Source organism: Panulirus ornatus, chromosome 4 (genome assembly GCF_036320965.1).
Source record: "Panulirus ornatus isolate Po-2019 chromosome 4, ASM3632096v1, whole genome shotgun sequence".
Taxonomy (NCBI): domain Eukaryota; kingdom Metazoa; phylum Arthropoda; class Malacostraca; order Decapoda; family Palinuridae; genus Panulirus; species Panulirus ornatus.
In genome coordinates, this window is record NC_092227.1 from 73,336,504 (window position 1) to 73,353,534 (window position 17,031).

A 17,031-nucleotide genomic window follows, 5' to 3' on the forward strand; every position below is an offset into this window, starting at 1 on the left:
TTCCTTCATCAATTAATTACTCTCAACTTGTATCAATCTTGATATTTGAAAAAAAAAAAAAAAAAAAATAAAAAAAAAAATCTTCAGAAAAAATTCGATAGATCCAAAGAAAACGTAAAAATACAGAACCATACATCATGTCGGCATAATACCGACTGACGCACCGGTGTCGGTAGAATAACCACTAGGAGAGGGTAAAGTACAACGAGAGTAGAGGAGGACACTTGGAGGCGATAAGCAAGGAGGACGAGAGGTAAGGTTCATGTGCCACTTGTCTTGCCACACAGGAGCCAGACCAGGAGAGACCACAGTAACAACACAACACATGTTACACGTCTTGGTTGTAAACTGTGCGTCACCCGTGGCCCAGACACCCGGCCTGTGTTGTGCTGCCACCCTCCATCGCCAACAGAAAATAAAATACAATATTTACAAAATTTCTTCAGATATTCTAATTGCTATGATGTTACTGACATACAAGAGCAGAGGAAGCGCCTCTTGTACTGTGCTCTGTGTGTGTGTGTGTGTGTGTGTGTGTGTGTGTGTGTGAAGGAGAGGGACAGTACTTACCAGGTTCGACCTCGAGCGGGGGTACGGGCGACCCCACGTTGATGGATGGGCTGGCCACGGGCGGGGTGCCGCTCCCGCTCAGCCCGGCAGAGCCCACCCTCACCCCGGACCCGTTGGACAGCTGGAGGGGCGGGCCGGGCGAGTCTTCGTCTGTGACCACGACGGAAGGGCGGGAGGGCACGGAGCTACGCCCACGCCGCGGGTTGAAGATGGTGGCGATGGAGGGCCGTCTGGCCCCACCATCCTCGCCCATCCTGGTTGGTGACCCGGCCTGGCCCGGCCTGGCCTGGCCTGGCCTCACTGCTGCAGCGCCGCGGCGGGCCCGGCCCGGACCATGCTGCCTGCCAGGGGCTCACTGCTCACGCCCTGACCCGACTCACACCATGGCCGCCTCACGGGAGGGTCAGCCAGCCACCTGGGGAGGAGGAACACATGTCTTAGTAAGGAGCAGCACGTCAGGCACCAGGCCTCCCGACGCTCACACACACACACACCATGCATGACGCTGAGGGACGGCCTGACCCATCCTGACCATACTTATGGACGGGACCCAACACCTGCAATCACCAGGCTAACATCTGCCACTACCATCTGTGACTACGCTCATACCTGCCACCAATACCTGGCACTACACCGCTAAGGTAACGCCAAAATGCTTTACGTAATGCCATTCACTTACATGTCTATGTATCATCATCTCTCTCTACTGTACGGAGAGAGAATTCTTTGCTCGTGGAGCCTTATCTCGTGAACTTTCTGTACAACTACACAGTCTTATAAGTTCTTCTGTGGACTGTCAGCATCCACAGGTCAATCGCTTAGCTTATTCCATACATGCACAGCCATATCATCCCTTCTCTATTCTTTCATTTTTCCTCTACAAGTAAGGTGATCTTACCGGAGAAACATACTCTAATCTATGTCTAATATGACTTGCGTAAGCGTCACTGAGAATTTCCTTAACCATGTACAGTTTCTCTGGCAAATTTCCTGATGTTGGTGTTTTGGTTGTGTACAACGTCAACCCGTAAATCCCTCTCCCACACAGATTCATGCGCACTTTTACACGCTAGACTACAATCACACAGGGACTTTCATTATATCTGCCTGGACTGAATTCTCATCAACCATGGATCTTACCGACTCTGGAGCTTGCACGAGTCCCTTTATAAGTTGATGCAATCCTGATCATTCTTTATCTCTCTCATGACTCAAAGTGTCATGCGCAAACATATTCAGGTATGATTCCAGGTCTGTTGGGTCGTTTCAATAGAATATTAATAGTAGCCCTAAACTCGAGCCTTACCGAGCCTTACGGTACTCCACTGGTTACTTCAACACACTGAGACAAGACTCCTTTGTCATACTCGTATATCCTCTATCATTTTCCCACTTATCTTAAATTTTGATTCACTGAACGAGTGAACCTCTCACCCTTGCCTGAAATCCGGCTTCTTCGCCAACCTCTTGTGAGGAACAGTAATGAATATCTTGTCGCAATCTGAAATATATATATATTCCATCTACCAAAACATTATCTACAACAGAGATCACTCTCTATCACAGAGAAGATATGTTACATGTGACCTCATCTCTCTCAATCCATGTTGCCTCACACTAGAGTGGTTTCACCTTTCCCAGCTACCGTCCATTTGTTTTCTGATGTTTCCTCAGTGTATATATTACATTCATCAGTGATACCAGTCATAGTGTAGTTCAGCTCACTTTCCAAACTCCTTTCATTAAATAAGAACTAATATTTGCTCTTTTCCCCGTCCTTAGCATTACACCTTTATAACGAACAATCAACGTCTTTTGTTTAACATTTCAAGCAACCTGTTGAGGCGTTTCTGTACACTCCTTCAGCACTTCTGGAGAGAGACTTCAACAGGTACACACACACACAAGTCTTACCAGGATCGAGGCGATTCCACATCCTATTGACGTCTTTTCACACTACTTGAAAGCTCTGTAATGCCTCTCCCCTTCCCATCTCACTAGTGTCTGAGCTCAGTACGTCCTCCAGTGTGAATACACTTTGGAACACATCATTTAGTCCCTGGCATATCTCAACATCATCCTCTACCACTCCTCCCTCCGAATCCCTTACCGTTTACGTCTGATCAATCTACAGAACAGTTTCCGATTATCATTTACCCAGTCCACTTTTCACTAAGTTTCTCTGTTCCTCCTACCTTATTTTACTATTATCATTTCTCGTTCTCTTATACCTTTCAAATAGGGGTTGGATGTTGTACCGCCTGTATCATGGGTGTGTATTTACCTATTTATCCTGAGCAGGGAGGAGTTCTACACTCGTGGGGCCCCATCTCTTGAACCTTCTCTACTATTATACAGTTTCGTAAACTTCTGTATACCGTCCGCTTTTGCTATTACCTCATTCAGTTTAGTACATTAATCGGCTACTCTTATGCCGTAGAAGTGCTTCTCCACTCCGTTTATATAAAGTTTCTAGCATGATTTCATGTCCTCTGCTCGTTTTTTCGCTATATGTTTTGAAGATCTCTGCACGAACTCTGTCGTCAATCCGGTTCAAAAACTTGTAAGATTGTGATCAGGTCACCCCACACTCTTCTCTCTTCCAGGTCTCCCCAAACTCTTCTCTTTCCCATGGTGGGGAAAAATGTAAGTCAGCTCGTAATGTTGGTGCCATCTCTGTTCCCCTCCTCTGGACCTTCTCTATTAGTTCTTTATGTTTCTTTAGGTGCTGACCAAACCTGATGATTATATTCTAGCTTTGGCCTAACGCAGAAGGGAACAGCTTTCCGATTATTTCCCTATCCATGAACATGAAGTGTGTTAATAATAGTAAGAAGACAGTTAGTGTGTGTGTTTGTGGGATTTCTATTGTAATTACTATATTTGCGTTTCGGGGAGAAGGTTTATACACTCGTATTACACACACACACACACACACACACATATATATATATTTTTCATACTATTCGCCATTTCCCGCGTTAGCGAGGTAGCGTTAAGAACAGAGGACTGAGCCTTTGAGGGAATATCCTCACTTGGCCCCCTTCACTCTTCCTTCTTTTGGAAAATTGAAAAACGCGAGGGGAAGATTCCCAGCCCCCCTGCTCCCATCATATATATATATATATATATATATATATATATATATATATATATATATATATAGTCTTGCTGGCCCTTTGCACCCAACACTGAGGGCAGTATGAGCGTACCTCATGCATGAGGCGTTCCACACCATACCCGGCCCCGTGCCCGCCAGAGCGGTCGCGCTATGAGACCCCTGAAGAGCATTAGCGAAATGGGATCCAGTCCCCCAGCACTATCACAATACATGATGGAGGACCATCACCACTGGCGGCCGGGGTGAGGCGAGGCAGGGGTGGTCGTGAGGCAAGAGTGAGGGTGAGGCACGGCAGGGTGGTGGAGAGGCAAGAGTAAGGGGTAAGGCGAGGCAGGGGTGGTAGCGAGGCAGAAGTGAGAGCGAGGTGAGGCAGGGGTGATGGCGAAGCAAGGCAGGGGTGGTGGTGAGGTAGGACTCAAGGTTAAGGCAAGGCGTGATGGTGGTAAGGCTACGGTCAGGATAAGTTGAGGCGTGAGGCAGAGCTGAGGTATGACTGAAAGCCAGGTTAGGAGGATGAGGCATGACAAGACATGGCAGGACAGGAGTACATGGCAAAGTCAGATAACAGAGCTGATGGTCTACAGCAGATCACCTACTGTAGGACAAGAGTAGTAACCTACCTTCACCTACCCATATAAGTAGAGACAATACTGTAGAGCAGAAGGCTCCTCCTCATCCATCCTACCCCACAGTCCGGCACACTGGCCAGCAGGGAAATAGTTATGAAGGAACACGACGTAGTATGAATGAATGTGTTACAGTAAGAAAAACAAACCCAGATTTTGCCCACGTATGTGTTGTAACTCCTTAACCTCAAACATTTGGTTCTAGTCACTGTGTTTCTGTCTAACATGAGGAAATTATTGTGACAAAATTATCATTTCAGGAACTGCTGGGTCTGTATGAGGCTCGGATCTGAGAGCCTTTTTTCATGGAGTTGATTTCAAAGCCACGGGAATGGTAGTGTTGCTTTTGTTTCGTTTCATAAATATGAGTAACCGCCAGTGACCAGGGTGTTCTAAATATAGTGTAACTTGGGTAATGTAAACAGTAAATCTTGCGTCCCTTATTTCCTGGTTTACATTTCCAACCATTAAACTTAATATTCTGCTCGTTTTACCATCTGCAGCTAAGCACTGCCTTACGTATTTTAGTTAATCAACATTCCAAGATCTTTCCCCTCGTACAATTTCAGTAGGAGCTTAACTGATTCGTTAAGCATTTCTATCATTAAAACGCATTTCTTTGCACCTGTCTGCAGTGAAGCCACTTGCCATGTCTCTGACCACTGCATCAGTTCTCTCTAGATATATCTAAATCATTCACATCATTGCTCGTTTGGCTTTCATTTCCTAATTTCGTGTCGCCGGCAAAATTTGAAATTCTAGTGATAAGTGTTGTTAACACGTCACTGCCATAAATAACAGAAGATACGGGACCTAGGACTGGGCCTTGCGGTAGCTCACTTGGCACGCTAAGCCAGTCGGATGCTAACCCGGGTATCAAATGCCACTCGTTGCTTTCAGTCTCCGTATGATCGTGACCGAGATGATGAGGAGGTAAGGATGGAGGCCAGGCAGATTTGAGGGCACGGCAGCGAAGAAGAAGAAGAAGAAGAAGAAGAAGAAGAAGAAGAAGAAGAAGAAGAAGAAGAAGAAGAAGAAGATGAAGAAGAAGAAGAAACTAGCAGCAGAAGCAACACCAGCGGCAGCAAAAGAAATAGAAAAAACACAAGCCACACCAGCGGCAGCAACAAAAGAAATATGAATAATAGAAGAAACATCAGCGTCAGATACAGCACCCCACCAGCAGGAGAGGAACCACCTGCTGCAGCAGAGGAAACAACAACTGCAGAGGAAGAAACACAAACACATCTGCATAAACACCAACAGGAGCAGGGGAAACAACAGCAACAGAAAAAAGATACAGCAACGATTACAGAAACTAATAGCAGCAAAGATGGTGAGAGCAGCGAAGAGAAATACCAGATGAAAGAGGCAAAATAAACAGCACAATCAGCAGGATAGTACGAGTAGCAGCTGAATCTGAGAAGCCACAGAGAGAAATAACAAGAGAAAGAAATAGCAGAGGAAGCAACAGAAGGAGCTGCAGTAGAAATGCAAACAGGAAGCAGAGAAGGAAAAAGAAGCACCCAGAGAGACAGACTCAGGAAAGAGATATAAAAAAGAGAATAATAAAAACCAACAGATGGAGACACAACACCAGCAGAAGAACAAGAAGCAACAGCAATTAGTTACACACGTAACAGTTGAAGCAGCAGGTGAAAACACTTAAGACAGCAAGGGGACAGAGCAACACCCACAGTGCAACACAGTAGTAGTGGCAGCAGCAGATGGCAACGCACCAGTGCCGGAAGCGGGAGCAGCAGCAGCTGAGGCAGGTCGTCACTGAGGGAGGAGCCTTATTAACATCTTATCGGGTATTGGCTGGTGGGGGTAGTGGAGGAAATGATAAGTTGACCGTCACGATAACTTCGGACCAGGGAGGGTTGTTCTACAGGGGCGGGGGGAGGCCGCAGTTAAAGCCAGCAAGAATACGTCCTCAGAGGCAAGTGGGAGGAGGAGGAGGAGGAGGAGGGAAGGAGTGATCGAGGGAAGAGAGTAAGAAGGGAGGTGATTCCGTCTGGAAATATCACTGTGAGGTAAAATGGATTGTTTGTATGAGATACTGTCTACTGGAATGTTGCATTAAGCTGATGCAGAGGTCGCGATGGTTCCTGAAAGGATCGTATGAAGACATACTCTTCAGGCAAATGATACGAAGAGGCAGATGCCTGGAGGAGACGACGTCGTTGATCTTTGCAGATACTTAAGAGAGATCAACCCCTCCAACGGTTAATGTTAGTAGTGCTATTCCCTGTTTTAACTTTTACTCCTAAACAAAAAATGACCACGAGATATTTACTCTCACCCTCCCTCCTCACTCTTAACACTTTTACAGGCATCTAATATCGTATAGAAAGACACACACCTTTACACCGATCATGTTTGGACACGAACACTCCCATACTTCACTGTAGGACTTTTGTGTAGCCATTTGAACCCCTCTTCCACTCTCTATCAAAACACTTTTGGAAAGACAAAGAAGCCTCTATCCCTCTGTGCTCTCTGCCAGTCTACCTTTGCCACGACAGACAGAGCCAGTCTTTCCCCAGGCGTCGTACCCCTGCTGTAAACTTTACCGCAACGTTTACCCAACCAGGTCCAGGTGTCCTCCAAAGAACTTTGCGGGCCATCTCCGCAGCAGCATTACCCTGGACCCCAGAAGGACACATCAGGTCACAATCCCTGCAGCCCTCACCCAAGGACCCCAGCAGGTCATGTCATGTCACGTCTCCAGCAGCCCTCACCTGTGACCCCCAGCAGGTCACGTCCCCAGTACCCTCACTCAGGACTCCAGCAGGACACGTCTCTAGCAGCCCCCACCCATGACCCCAGCAGGCCACGTCTCTAGCAGTCCTCAGCCATGACCCCAGCAAGTCACGTCCCCAAACGTCCTCAGCCATGACCCCAGCAGGTCACGTCTCCAAAAGCCCTCAGCCATGACCCCAGAAGGTCACGTCTCCAAAAGCCCTCAGCCATGACCCCAGCAGGTCACGTCTCCAGCTGGCCACGTCTGCGGCACCTGCCCCTCACACTTGGGACCACCAGCGTGCAACTCCTCCGTTCGTCATTACCATAAATCTGTTCGTGGCAGCAGGTGAACAATACAACACAAAACTTTATTACGAAAACAATTCTTATCGTGCATTATGATGTAGGTGAGGCAGTTCCAGCAGAGAGAAAACACGACAGTACCTAACTTCATCTATCACTATAATTCACGTGTGTGGTTAAGGCCAGTGTCACGGAGCAGAGGACTATGAAACACGACAGTTAATACCACGATAGTCAGGTACGTGGCTTAAAACACCGTTTACCACGCAAGATGTGTCCAGACCCGAGCCATCACTGCTACACCTACTTCATTCTGCTTTATGACGGGAAAGGTTTAAGTTAGGTACCTGACGGCCACCCATCCATCGCCTCAATCCTCGCCCACTGCATCAAGTTAATATGTTCCGTCGCCGTTAAGAAATTACGCCTCGCGAACGTGCAAGACCTAACGAAACGTCCGTCCAATCAGCGTAGAGGAAGTGACGTTACGGTGTGGGCCCCGTGTGGCAGCGTCGATACCAGGCAAATTACATTCAAATTACATTTAATTCAAATTAATTTAATCAAATTCCTTTAAATCACATTAATATTCAACGTATGTAAAAACACGAACCTTCTTTTCTCATAGTTCCGAACTATACCAAACGCAGAAAACGTACGATTACGTCACTCAGTTTGTTAAAAAAAAATAAATGCAAATTATTTTCCCACTAAGCTGCCGAGGTGTTAGTGAGCGATGTATATAAATCCCGACAAGAGAGAGAGAGAGAGAGAGAGAGAGAGAGAGAGAGAGAGAGAGAGAGAGAGAGAGAGAGAGAGAGAGAGAGAGAGAGAGAGAGAGAGAGAACCAGACCTCTTACTCCAGTCACTGCTGGAGGTTCAGGTCTACAGCGGTGCTGACCACCTTGCAGATCTGCTGGGCACCGATTTACAGACGCTCAACCTGGAGGCTGCCACCATCACAGTCACCATCACAACCCTTACCACAAACGCTCTCACTACCATCACCAAGACAACCGTGGCCATTCATCCTCACGCTCCATCAACGTCACATACTCGTACGAGGGCAGGAAGCAAAACCCAAATAATGGAATTATTCAACGATTCAAAGATATTGAATGAAACTAATTCGATGGTCAGAGACACACACACACACACACACACACACACAAAGAAAGAAGTGGACTTCACTAAAGACAAAGGTAAAAGCAATGCATTTTAGTAGCAGAAATACTTAGCACGGATATATAATGCTTAGTAATCCATTATCAGAGAACGAGAAGAAAAGACCTTTGAACCATTAATGGCACAACAATCCTTAGCTACATGTAATAAGGCAGACGTAGTTAGCAATCCTTAGCTACATGTAATAAAGCAAACGTAGTTAGCAATTCTTAGCTAAATGTAATAAAGCAAACGTAGTTAAGTTTCACAGCAAAAAATATACAATACAGAGTGAAGGACACATCAGAACGAGCTTGTCAGACCACACTTAGACTACGCCGTCCAGTCCTGGTCACTAAACTTTACCACAGACGAAGAAAAACTAGAAATAATACAGGAAAGGTGATAAAAACTAACTCGTTCCTTAGAAATAAATCTAACGAAGAACAAGCGAGCTATCTACAATTCATTTCTCTGAATAAAGCGCAGACATCAAAGTGATCTAATAGTTTTCCCATTACTTAATAATGTCAGTAATAAATAGATTAAGATAACTTTTTCACTTTAGACAGAGATACACTGACCAGATATGACAGTAAGGAAAATAGATGGAGGTGCAATACTAAGGTGGATAAAGGTTTCTTCAGCAACAGTTGGCTAATACTGGACTTCACAAGCATCAGTTATTGTCACAACCATGACTCTTAATACATTCAAAACACAGCCAAAAACATATCTCAATGACACTGATCATTAATGTACGAATAACAATATCGCTTCTGTTAATTTCATTACGAAAAAATAACCTATTTTCAATGACTTTTGCAACTTTTTTCTTTACAAATCAACAGATGATAACTTCCTCCTCTCTCTCTCTCTTGTGCTATCCAGCGGCTGGAACGAGATCATGGTTTGTTTACAACTCGTTCTTTCCTATAAAATGTCCCGGTCAGTAGACCTTCACCAGAACATGGTGCTCCTTCATAGTGTTGTGCATGGTGACGTGCCGGAGGGAGCAGTTGGTGGCGACGAGTCTCACACTTTACTCTCCTGTGGTCAAGATCTTTCTGTTTTACTTTCCTGTCTCCATACAACAGGAACTCAGGGTACCGTTACTGCCCTGCAACAGATAACCTCGTCATAGAGAAACAGATCTGTTACCTGTCTCCCTCATGTACTCCCTTGTATCTCCCCTGCCTTCTCGTACCTCCACCTGCCCCACCTTCCCTTACCTCCACCTGCCCCACCTTCCCTTACCTCCACCTGCCCCACCTTCCCTTACCTCCACGTGTCGTACTTACCCTCACTTCCACCTGCCCCGCAGGACAGCCTCAGTTCTGGTCGCCAATTGTGATCAAAGACGAAGAAAAACTATATCGAATTCAGAGAGGAGCAACAAAACTTATTCCATCTCTTGGAAATATGCTTTAATGAAGAAAGACTGAGACTTGAGATAACTATCTTCTCTGAAATATGCAAGACTCTGAGGAGATCAAACAGATATTTTTTATGTCTAATTTCGAAAACATGACTTATGAAATATTTCTTCACATTAGACAGATTACAAGACAAGGTATAAAGGCGAGAAACCGTGAGGAGAGATGTAACAACAACGTGAGCGAACGTTTCTCTCAGCTGTTGAGGTGAAGGCTATGAATACCTCCAGATCAAGGCTGAACAAACACTGACAGGGAACGAGATGCATCATCAGTAAACAGGCCGGCATCAAGAAGGAAAACATATCTAAATTTACTCCTTAAGAATTCAACAACTTTTTTTCATTTCAGGCTTGAGCCTCCACCCCGGAGAAGCTTCTCTGTAGTAACAGGAGGGAGTCTTTCCCTCTCACACTTCCCTACAGCACATCTAGATCAGTGTGTGTACTATGTATACCACATGCCACACTCTCACAGCTTCTGTGTCTGCCATCAGTTGTGCCTGAGGGAGTGGTGGGAGGGGAAGAGCGTGCTGCTGTAGTGTTTACGTCTGTACCATTATAAGTTTATGACCTCAGGACAACACTTCTGTCATCCAGCAGATAACATCGTCATGGACCATCAGGTCTCTTGTTATCTGTCCTTCACCTCACCACCAGCAACCCTGCATCCCCTTACATCCACCTAACCCAACCTCCCCTTATATCCACCTCCTCTACCTCCCCTTACATCCACCTACCCTGCTTCCCCTTAAATCCACCCTGCTACCTCCCTTCATTCTTCAGATGACAACTATAATCAACACAAAACACACAATCGTCATAATTACAGTAATTACAAGAAATGAATTAGTTGTGAAAACCATCTCCTGGTCGGCCTCACGCAGCGTCCGTGCCTGCACCACTAGAGCTTGTCAGCCACGGTGCTGGCGGCGAGACCCGTCCGTGTCAGCACCACCACTGCAGGTCAGCTCCTCCCTCCGCCGTCTGGTGTGTTCCTACCTCATTATATCCCTCTGTAAGTCACTCTGAGCCTCGCCTCAGTCCCGGCCGCTTCAGCCGGGCGTTCTCCTGCCTCCACAGGGAGGATGGTGCACCGGTTTTACTACATTGCTTCCACCCATACAGATAATGAACGTAAGATACCACGACTATCCTCTAGCAGAGAATCTCATGTTATCAGGTCTTCTGTTATCTATCTTTCTCATGTACCCGGCCTTCCAGGACTTCCCTCACTGCACATGATGAACAAGAGTTCCCTCCACCTTTTAAGTCATATTCAGACTCTGGGATAATCCACGAGGCATACTAAGGTATACCAGAGACATACCACGAAGCATACAGGGACAGACACAGCGAGGTATATCCTGAAGTATATCACAGTTATATCATCATACACACTCCGGAATCATAGTATGTGAAATGGAGCCAGACATGTCTTAAACCATACTATACAACATATTCTAAGTTATACTGGGAAGGTATAGCAAAAAGAAAACATACCTCGGTAATACTAACTACTCCATCACGCTGCTATACAGGTACGTATGTGAGCCGTCTTTACGGAGGCAGATGAACGAATGTCTCTGCCACAGTTTACGCAAATGTATAACGAACGAAGCATTTAAGGAAAACGGAATGCCATACACAAGGATATAACGATCTTTCTACGGTAAATTACGTTCTTATGAAAGTTAAATCACAAAGAATTAGCCTGCTGAAAGAGTCAGTATGCCACGAACAAAGAGGCAGCTGGAGATGATACACAATAAGTTTACACTTATGATTAGGTTTCCACGACTCAGCTGCTGCACCAACAGTTGTGACACGGCTGGGATGCTGTACCAGCAGTTGTAACCCAGTTCCCCAGCTGTCCTTGCAGTTGTGATCCATATAGGTTGGTGTACCAGTAGTTGTGACCCAGCTAGACTGCTGTGCCGGCAGTTGTGACCCAGAGCCCCTGTTGTACCAGCAATTGTGACCCAGACCTCCTGTTGTACCTGCAGTTGTGACCCAGACCTCCTGTTGTACCTGCAGTTGCGACCCAGATCCCCTGTTGTACCAGAAGTTGTGACCCAGATCCCTGTTGTACCAGCAGTTGTGACCCAGATCCCCTGTTGTACCAGAAGTTGTGACCCAGATCCCCTGTTGTACCAGAAGTCGTGACCCAGATCCCCTGTTGTACCAGAAGTTGTGACCCAGATCCCCTGTTGTACCAGCAGTTGTGACCCAGATCCCCTGTTGTACCAGAAGTCGTGACCCCAGCTCCCCTCCTATACCAGTAGAGTCACCAACTAAGCAGGATAAACATATATGGGCAATCACACTGCACGTAGCTACAAACAGAAGACTCCATGCCAATCAAGCTACCACAGACACGAGACTCGACAGCCGACGCCCTTAGCACTGGTAAGTGCAGGAGGACCTTCCTGTGTTGGTCCACGAGGGTCAGCAGAAGCCCACATGTACGTCCCCGAGGCTGACGGCACCGTAAGGTGATCACGTATGTAACGGATGTCCGAGGTGTGGCGGTTAGCGTTACTGATCGTCACGCATTCACGGGCCGCCGGTCCACAGTCCACCCAGCTGTTCATCCTCACCTAGGGGTTGGCATAGGCTATGGTGTGTGTGTTGTGTGTGTGTGTGTTCATACACATAAAAAGCAAAGACATGGTACATATATACAAAGTTAAAAGGCGGGGGTAACACGAGGGTAAAACGAGCAGCGAGGATGCCTGGAACTGTGGAGAGAAGGACAGATGAGGTAGGGCTAGGCCGTGCAAGGGAAGAAAACCCGTGCGAAGGCAGCAAAACTCTTAACATCATCAAATGAATTAAGAAAGAAAATATTACAAGGGAGAAATGTAATTGTTCTTGTGCGAAAAGAAAATAAGTAAAACTGAAAGAAATGAAGTGAATGAAACTTATGTGGAAAAAACAGACGAGTACCAAGTAGAAATATTCGTCTCATTACAGAAATTGGAGGGACGGATCACCGGAGATGAAAGCGAGTGGTGGTAACACGAGAGGCGGTGCTGCCCTCGCTGGGGAGCAGCTCTAGGAGGAGGAACCAAGCCACGAGGAAGACGGGAGGAATGAAGGAATAGGGAGATGAGGAGGAGGATGACGGGTGGTCGTCGAGAAGGAGAGGAGTTAGGGAGAGGCAGAGGAGATGGTCAAGAAAGCGTCGCAAGAGGATAAAGGAAGGAGGGAGAGAGAGAGAGAGAGAGAGAGAGAGAGAGAGAGAGAGAGAGAGAGAGAGAGAGAGAGAGAGAGAGAGAGAGAGAGAGAGAGAGAGAGAGAGAGAAAATTAGATTAAGCGTGAAGAACTTCCCTCTGCCGTCATCCCTCCCAGTAACGGTCCCTCCAGACCTTTCTCTTTCCCCCTTCGTTCCTTCAGGATTTCCTCTCGGGAGCCATCAACTCCCTCCAGCCCTGCCCCCTCCTGCCCAATTCCCTTAGACGACAGAAAACCCGGGCCACCTCTGGTGAACCTTATGGTGGTCCTTCAGTTCCCGCCTCCCTGAGGCGCAGCTTATCCCTCATCCAGGGAAGCTGACGGAGGCACCTCTCACCAACTCCCCACAAAAAAAAAAAAAAAATAGCGCTGACGTAGGTAAGTCGTACCAATGCCCATAAAACCTGACCCCTGACGGAGGCAGGCGTATCATCGCCCATCAAAACCTGGTGCTGACAGACGCAAGGCCATACGAAGGCCTCACAAAACCTAGCTCTGGCGGAGGCAGGTCGTATCAATACCCACAAAACCTGGTCCCTGACGGAGGCAGGTCGTAGCAACACCCATCAAGTCCTGGCATCGGCATCTTTTAGTCCTGTAGTCGGTACCAGCGGCTGGGGAAGACACCTCCACCAAGCAGTAAACAACAGGGATCCATCTAGAGACTAGTTAGGGAAATAAGGATATATCCCCAGACAGTAAGGGAAGGCCAGAGGTGCCTCTTGCATATGGAGGACGAAAAGTACAAATAAAAAGAAAAAAACATTCCACAAGCGCCGGGGTCTGACATGCCCCGGGAGGAACCACTATATATATGGCCATATCTTTGGGTAACCCTAACCAAGAACGGAGAATAAAAAGAAAATACATTTCAGAGTTCCCTGGATCAGGACGCGTCCCTCGACACATCCCCCGGATTCCACCACAACGTGACGCGTCACTGCAATGGTTAGAAGAGAATAAGACATCCAATAAGACACTGGCGAAGACGTGGTGAGGATGACCTGATGAATGGCTGCCCCTCCCTCCCTCCCTGAGCTGGCCCGCCGTAACAATGGCAGTATTGGGAGCGGGTATTGAGGACCCCGTGTGCCAACATTGCCTCATATCGACCTTCCTGATTACTAAAGATTTTCGCTATTGGGGGATGACGGTGACGGAAGATTACGGATATCTACCTCGATGTAGTTACCGGGGGGGGCGCGCCCCCCTCTCTGACTTCTGGCGAAGGAATATTAGAATATTCCAGTGGCTCTTATTGACTCAAGATTCTGCTCAGTGAATCTCCTGCTTGCTGAGGATTCTGGTCATGTAACGATGGGCGTCCACGCAGAATCTCAACGTTTAAAAGCTACAATATTTTTTTTGCTTTAAAGTCAAGTTATTGAAGACGGTGGTCTCTGAAAATCTCCCTGGTGCCGTGTGTACTCCACTCCAGCTGCCATGGTTGCCGCGCGAGACCCACACACCCAGGCCGGCCTACCGTCCACACTGACAGTCTGGATGACGGTTGGCTGACACTACTGGGGGCCCAGACCTGACACTACGGTCATGAGGAACATGTGCAGCACCCCAGGAAGGTGGCTGACACTGGTGGCACTCGAGTCTGACTGTCCAGTCAAGGACAACATGGCCGGCACCCTAAGAGCGTGGCTGACGCTTGGTGATGCAACCGTACCAGGATTCTGACGGATGACCCTCATCCGACAGAGAGAAAGAGATAGACTCAGGACTGGACTCGACTCTCCGGGGAGGCAAACATGATTGGAACAATATTGACATGTATCCACCATGAGGGGGAAACACATTAATAACCAGGAAATTGTATTTATTGGGGAAAAATATGAGTTCCACGTTTCCAGGAGGAACTGTATCTGTGTGTCAGCGTTGGACCCTCTGCTGGATGACCTACGGACAGCAGGGAGGGTCAAGACGTAGGAGCTGCCACATCCACCAGTAGATGATGGGTCTATAACTCATACAACCGAGAAACCTTACAACAATAACCTAAGGTTGTAGTAACACACGACACACAGAGGTCACTGTGTTGTACCTCCTGGGAACGGTCGGGTCAAGAGGGTGGTCATGAGGGCCAAGGAGTGCCCCTGGTGCTTAACCCTGACCTCTGACCCCAGCCCATGGGACCCACCCCAGCTGGTCAGCATCTTGACCTGAGGTTGGCATGGGACAGGGAGACCCACCCCCAGCAGGCCAGCTTCATGACCTGAGGCCATCGGGGAGGCATCAACAACTTCTGATGCAACACTGGCAAGTGAATGCTAAACACCTCCTCATCCATGTCACAGTGACGTCATGGTCTATATTCCCTCGGTGTTATGCCAGGAATTAGAAACCGAGATTCAGACTTACGTAAAATCTATAAGAAGCTCTTCCATGAGTCTATAAGACTCACTTCCATGAGTCTATAAGACTCACTTCCATGAGTCTATAAGACTCACTTCCATGAGTCTATAAGACTCACTTCCATGAGTCTATAAGACGCACTTCCATGAGTCTATAAGAAGCACTTCCATGAGTCTATAAGACTCACTTCCATGAGTCTATAAGACTCACTTCCATGAGTCTATAAGACTCACTTCCATGAGTCTATAAGACTCACTTCCATGAGTCTATAAGACGCACTTCCATGAGTCTATAAGAAGCACTTCCATGAGTCTATAAGACTCACTTCCATGAGTCGATAAGAAGCACTTCCATGAGTCTATAAGACTCACTTCCATGAGTCGATAAGAAGCACTTCCATGAGTCTATAAGAAGCACTTCCATGAGTCTATAAGACTCACTTCCATGAGTCGATAAGAAGCACTTCCATGAGTCTATAAGAAGCACTTCCATGAGTCTATAAGAAGCACTTCCATGAGTCTATAAGACGCACTTCCATGAGTCTATAAGAAGCACTTCCATGAGTCTATAAGACGCACTTCCATGAGTCTATAAGAAGCACTTCCATGAGTCTATAAGACTCACTTCCATGAGTCGATAAGAAGCACTTCCATGAGTCGATAAGACTCACTTCCATGAGTCTATAAGAAGCACTTTCATGAGTCTATAAGACTCACTTCCATAAGTCTATAAGACGCACTTCCATGAGTCTATAAGACGCACTTCCATGAGTCTATAAGAAGCACTTCCATGAGTCTATAAGACTCACTTCCATAAGTCTATAAGAAGCACTTCCATGAGTCTATAAGACTCACTTCCATAAGTCTATAAGAAGCACTTCCATGAATCTATAAGACTCACTTCCATGAGTCTATAAGAAGCTCTTCCATGAGTCTATAAGAATCACTTCCATGAATCTATAAGAAGCTCTTCCATGAGTCTATAAGACGCACTTCCATGAGTCTATAAGAAGCTCTTCCATGAGTCTATAAGACGCACTTCCATGAGTCTATAAGAAGCTCTTCCATGAGTCTATAAGACTCACTTCCATGAGTCTATAAGACTCACTTCCATGAGTCTATAAGACATACTTCCGTGAGTCTATAAGACGCACTTCCATGAGTCTATAAGACTCACTTCCATGAGTCTATAAGACTCACTTCCATGAGTCTATAAGACATACTTCCATGAGTCTATAAGACGCACTTCCATGAGTCTATAAGACTCACTTCCATGAGTCTATAAGACTCACTTCCATGAGTCTATAAGACATACTTCCGTGAGTCTATAAGACGCACATCCATGAGTCTATAAGACTCACTTCCATGAGTCTATAAGACTCACTTCCATGAGTCTATAAGACATACTTCCATGAGTCTATAAGACTCACTTCCATGAGTCTATAAGAAGCTCTTCCATGAGT

At 46.6% G+C, this 17,031-nt stretch overlaps 1 protein-coding gene across 4 annotated transcripts in view; it reads right to left on the reverse strand.

Annotated features, from left to right (window-relative positions):
• Positions 1-17,031, reverse strand: part of LOC139767398 (solute carrier family 35 member F3) — a 516,425-nt gene that overhangs the window by 330,851 nt on the left and 168,543 nt on the right. For all 4 annotated transcript variants that reach the window (XR_011717126.1, XM_071696736.1, XM_071696741.1 and 1 more), the window contains one exon: positions 571-985. Coding sequence is in view for 3 of the 4 variants with exons in the window: in XM_071696736.1 (XP_071552837.1) it covers positions 571-823 (253 nt within the window). In the remaining variant the exon portion in view is untranslated. The remainder of the gene's footprint in view (positions 1-570; positions 986-17,031) is intronic.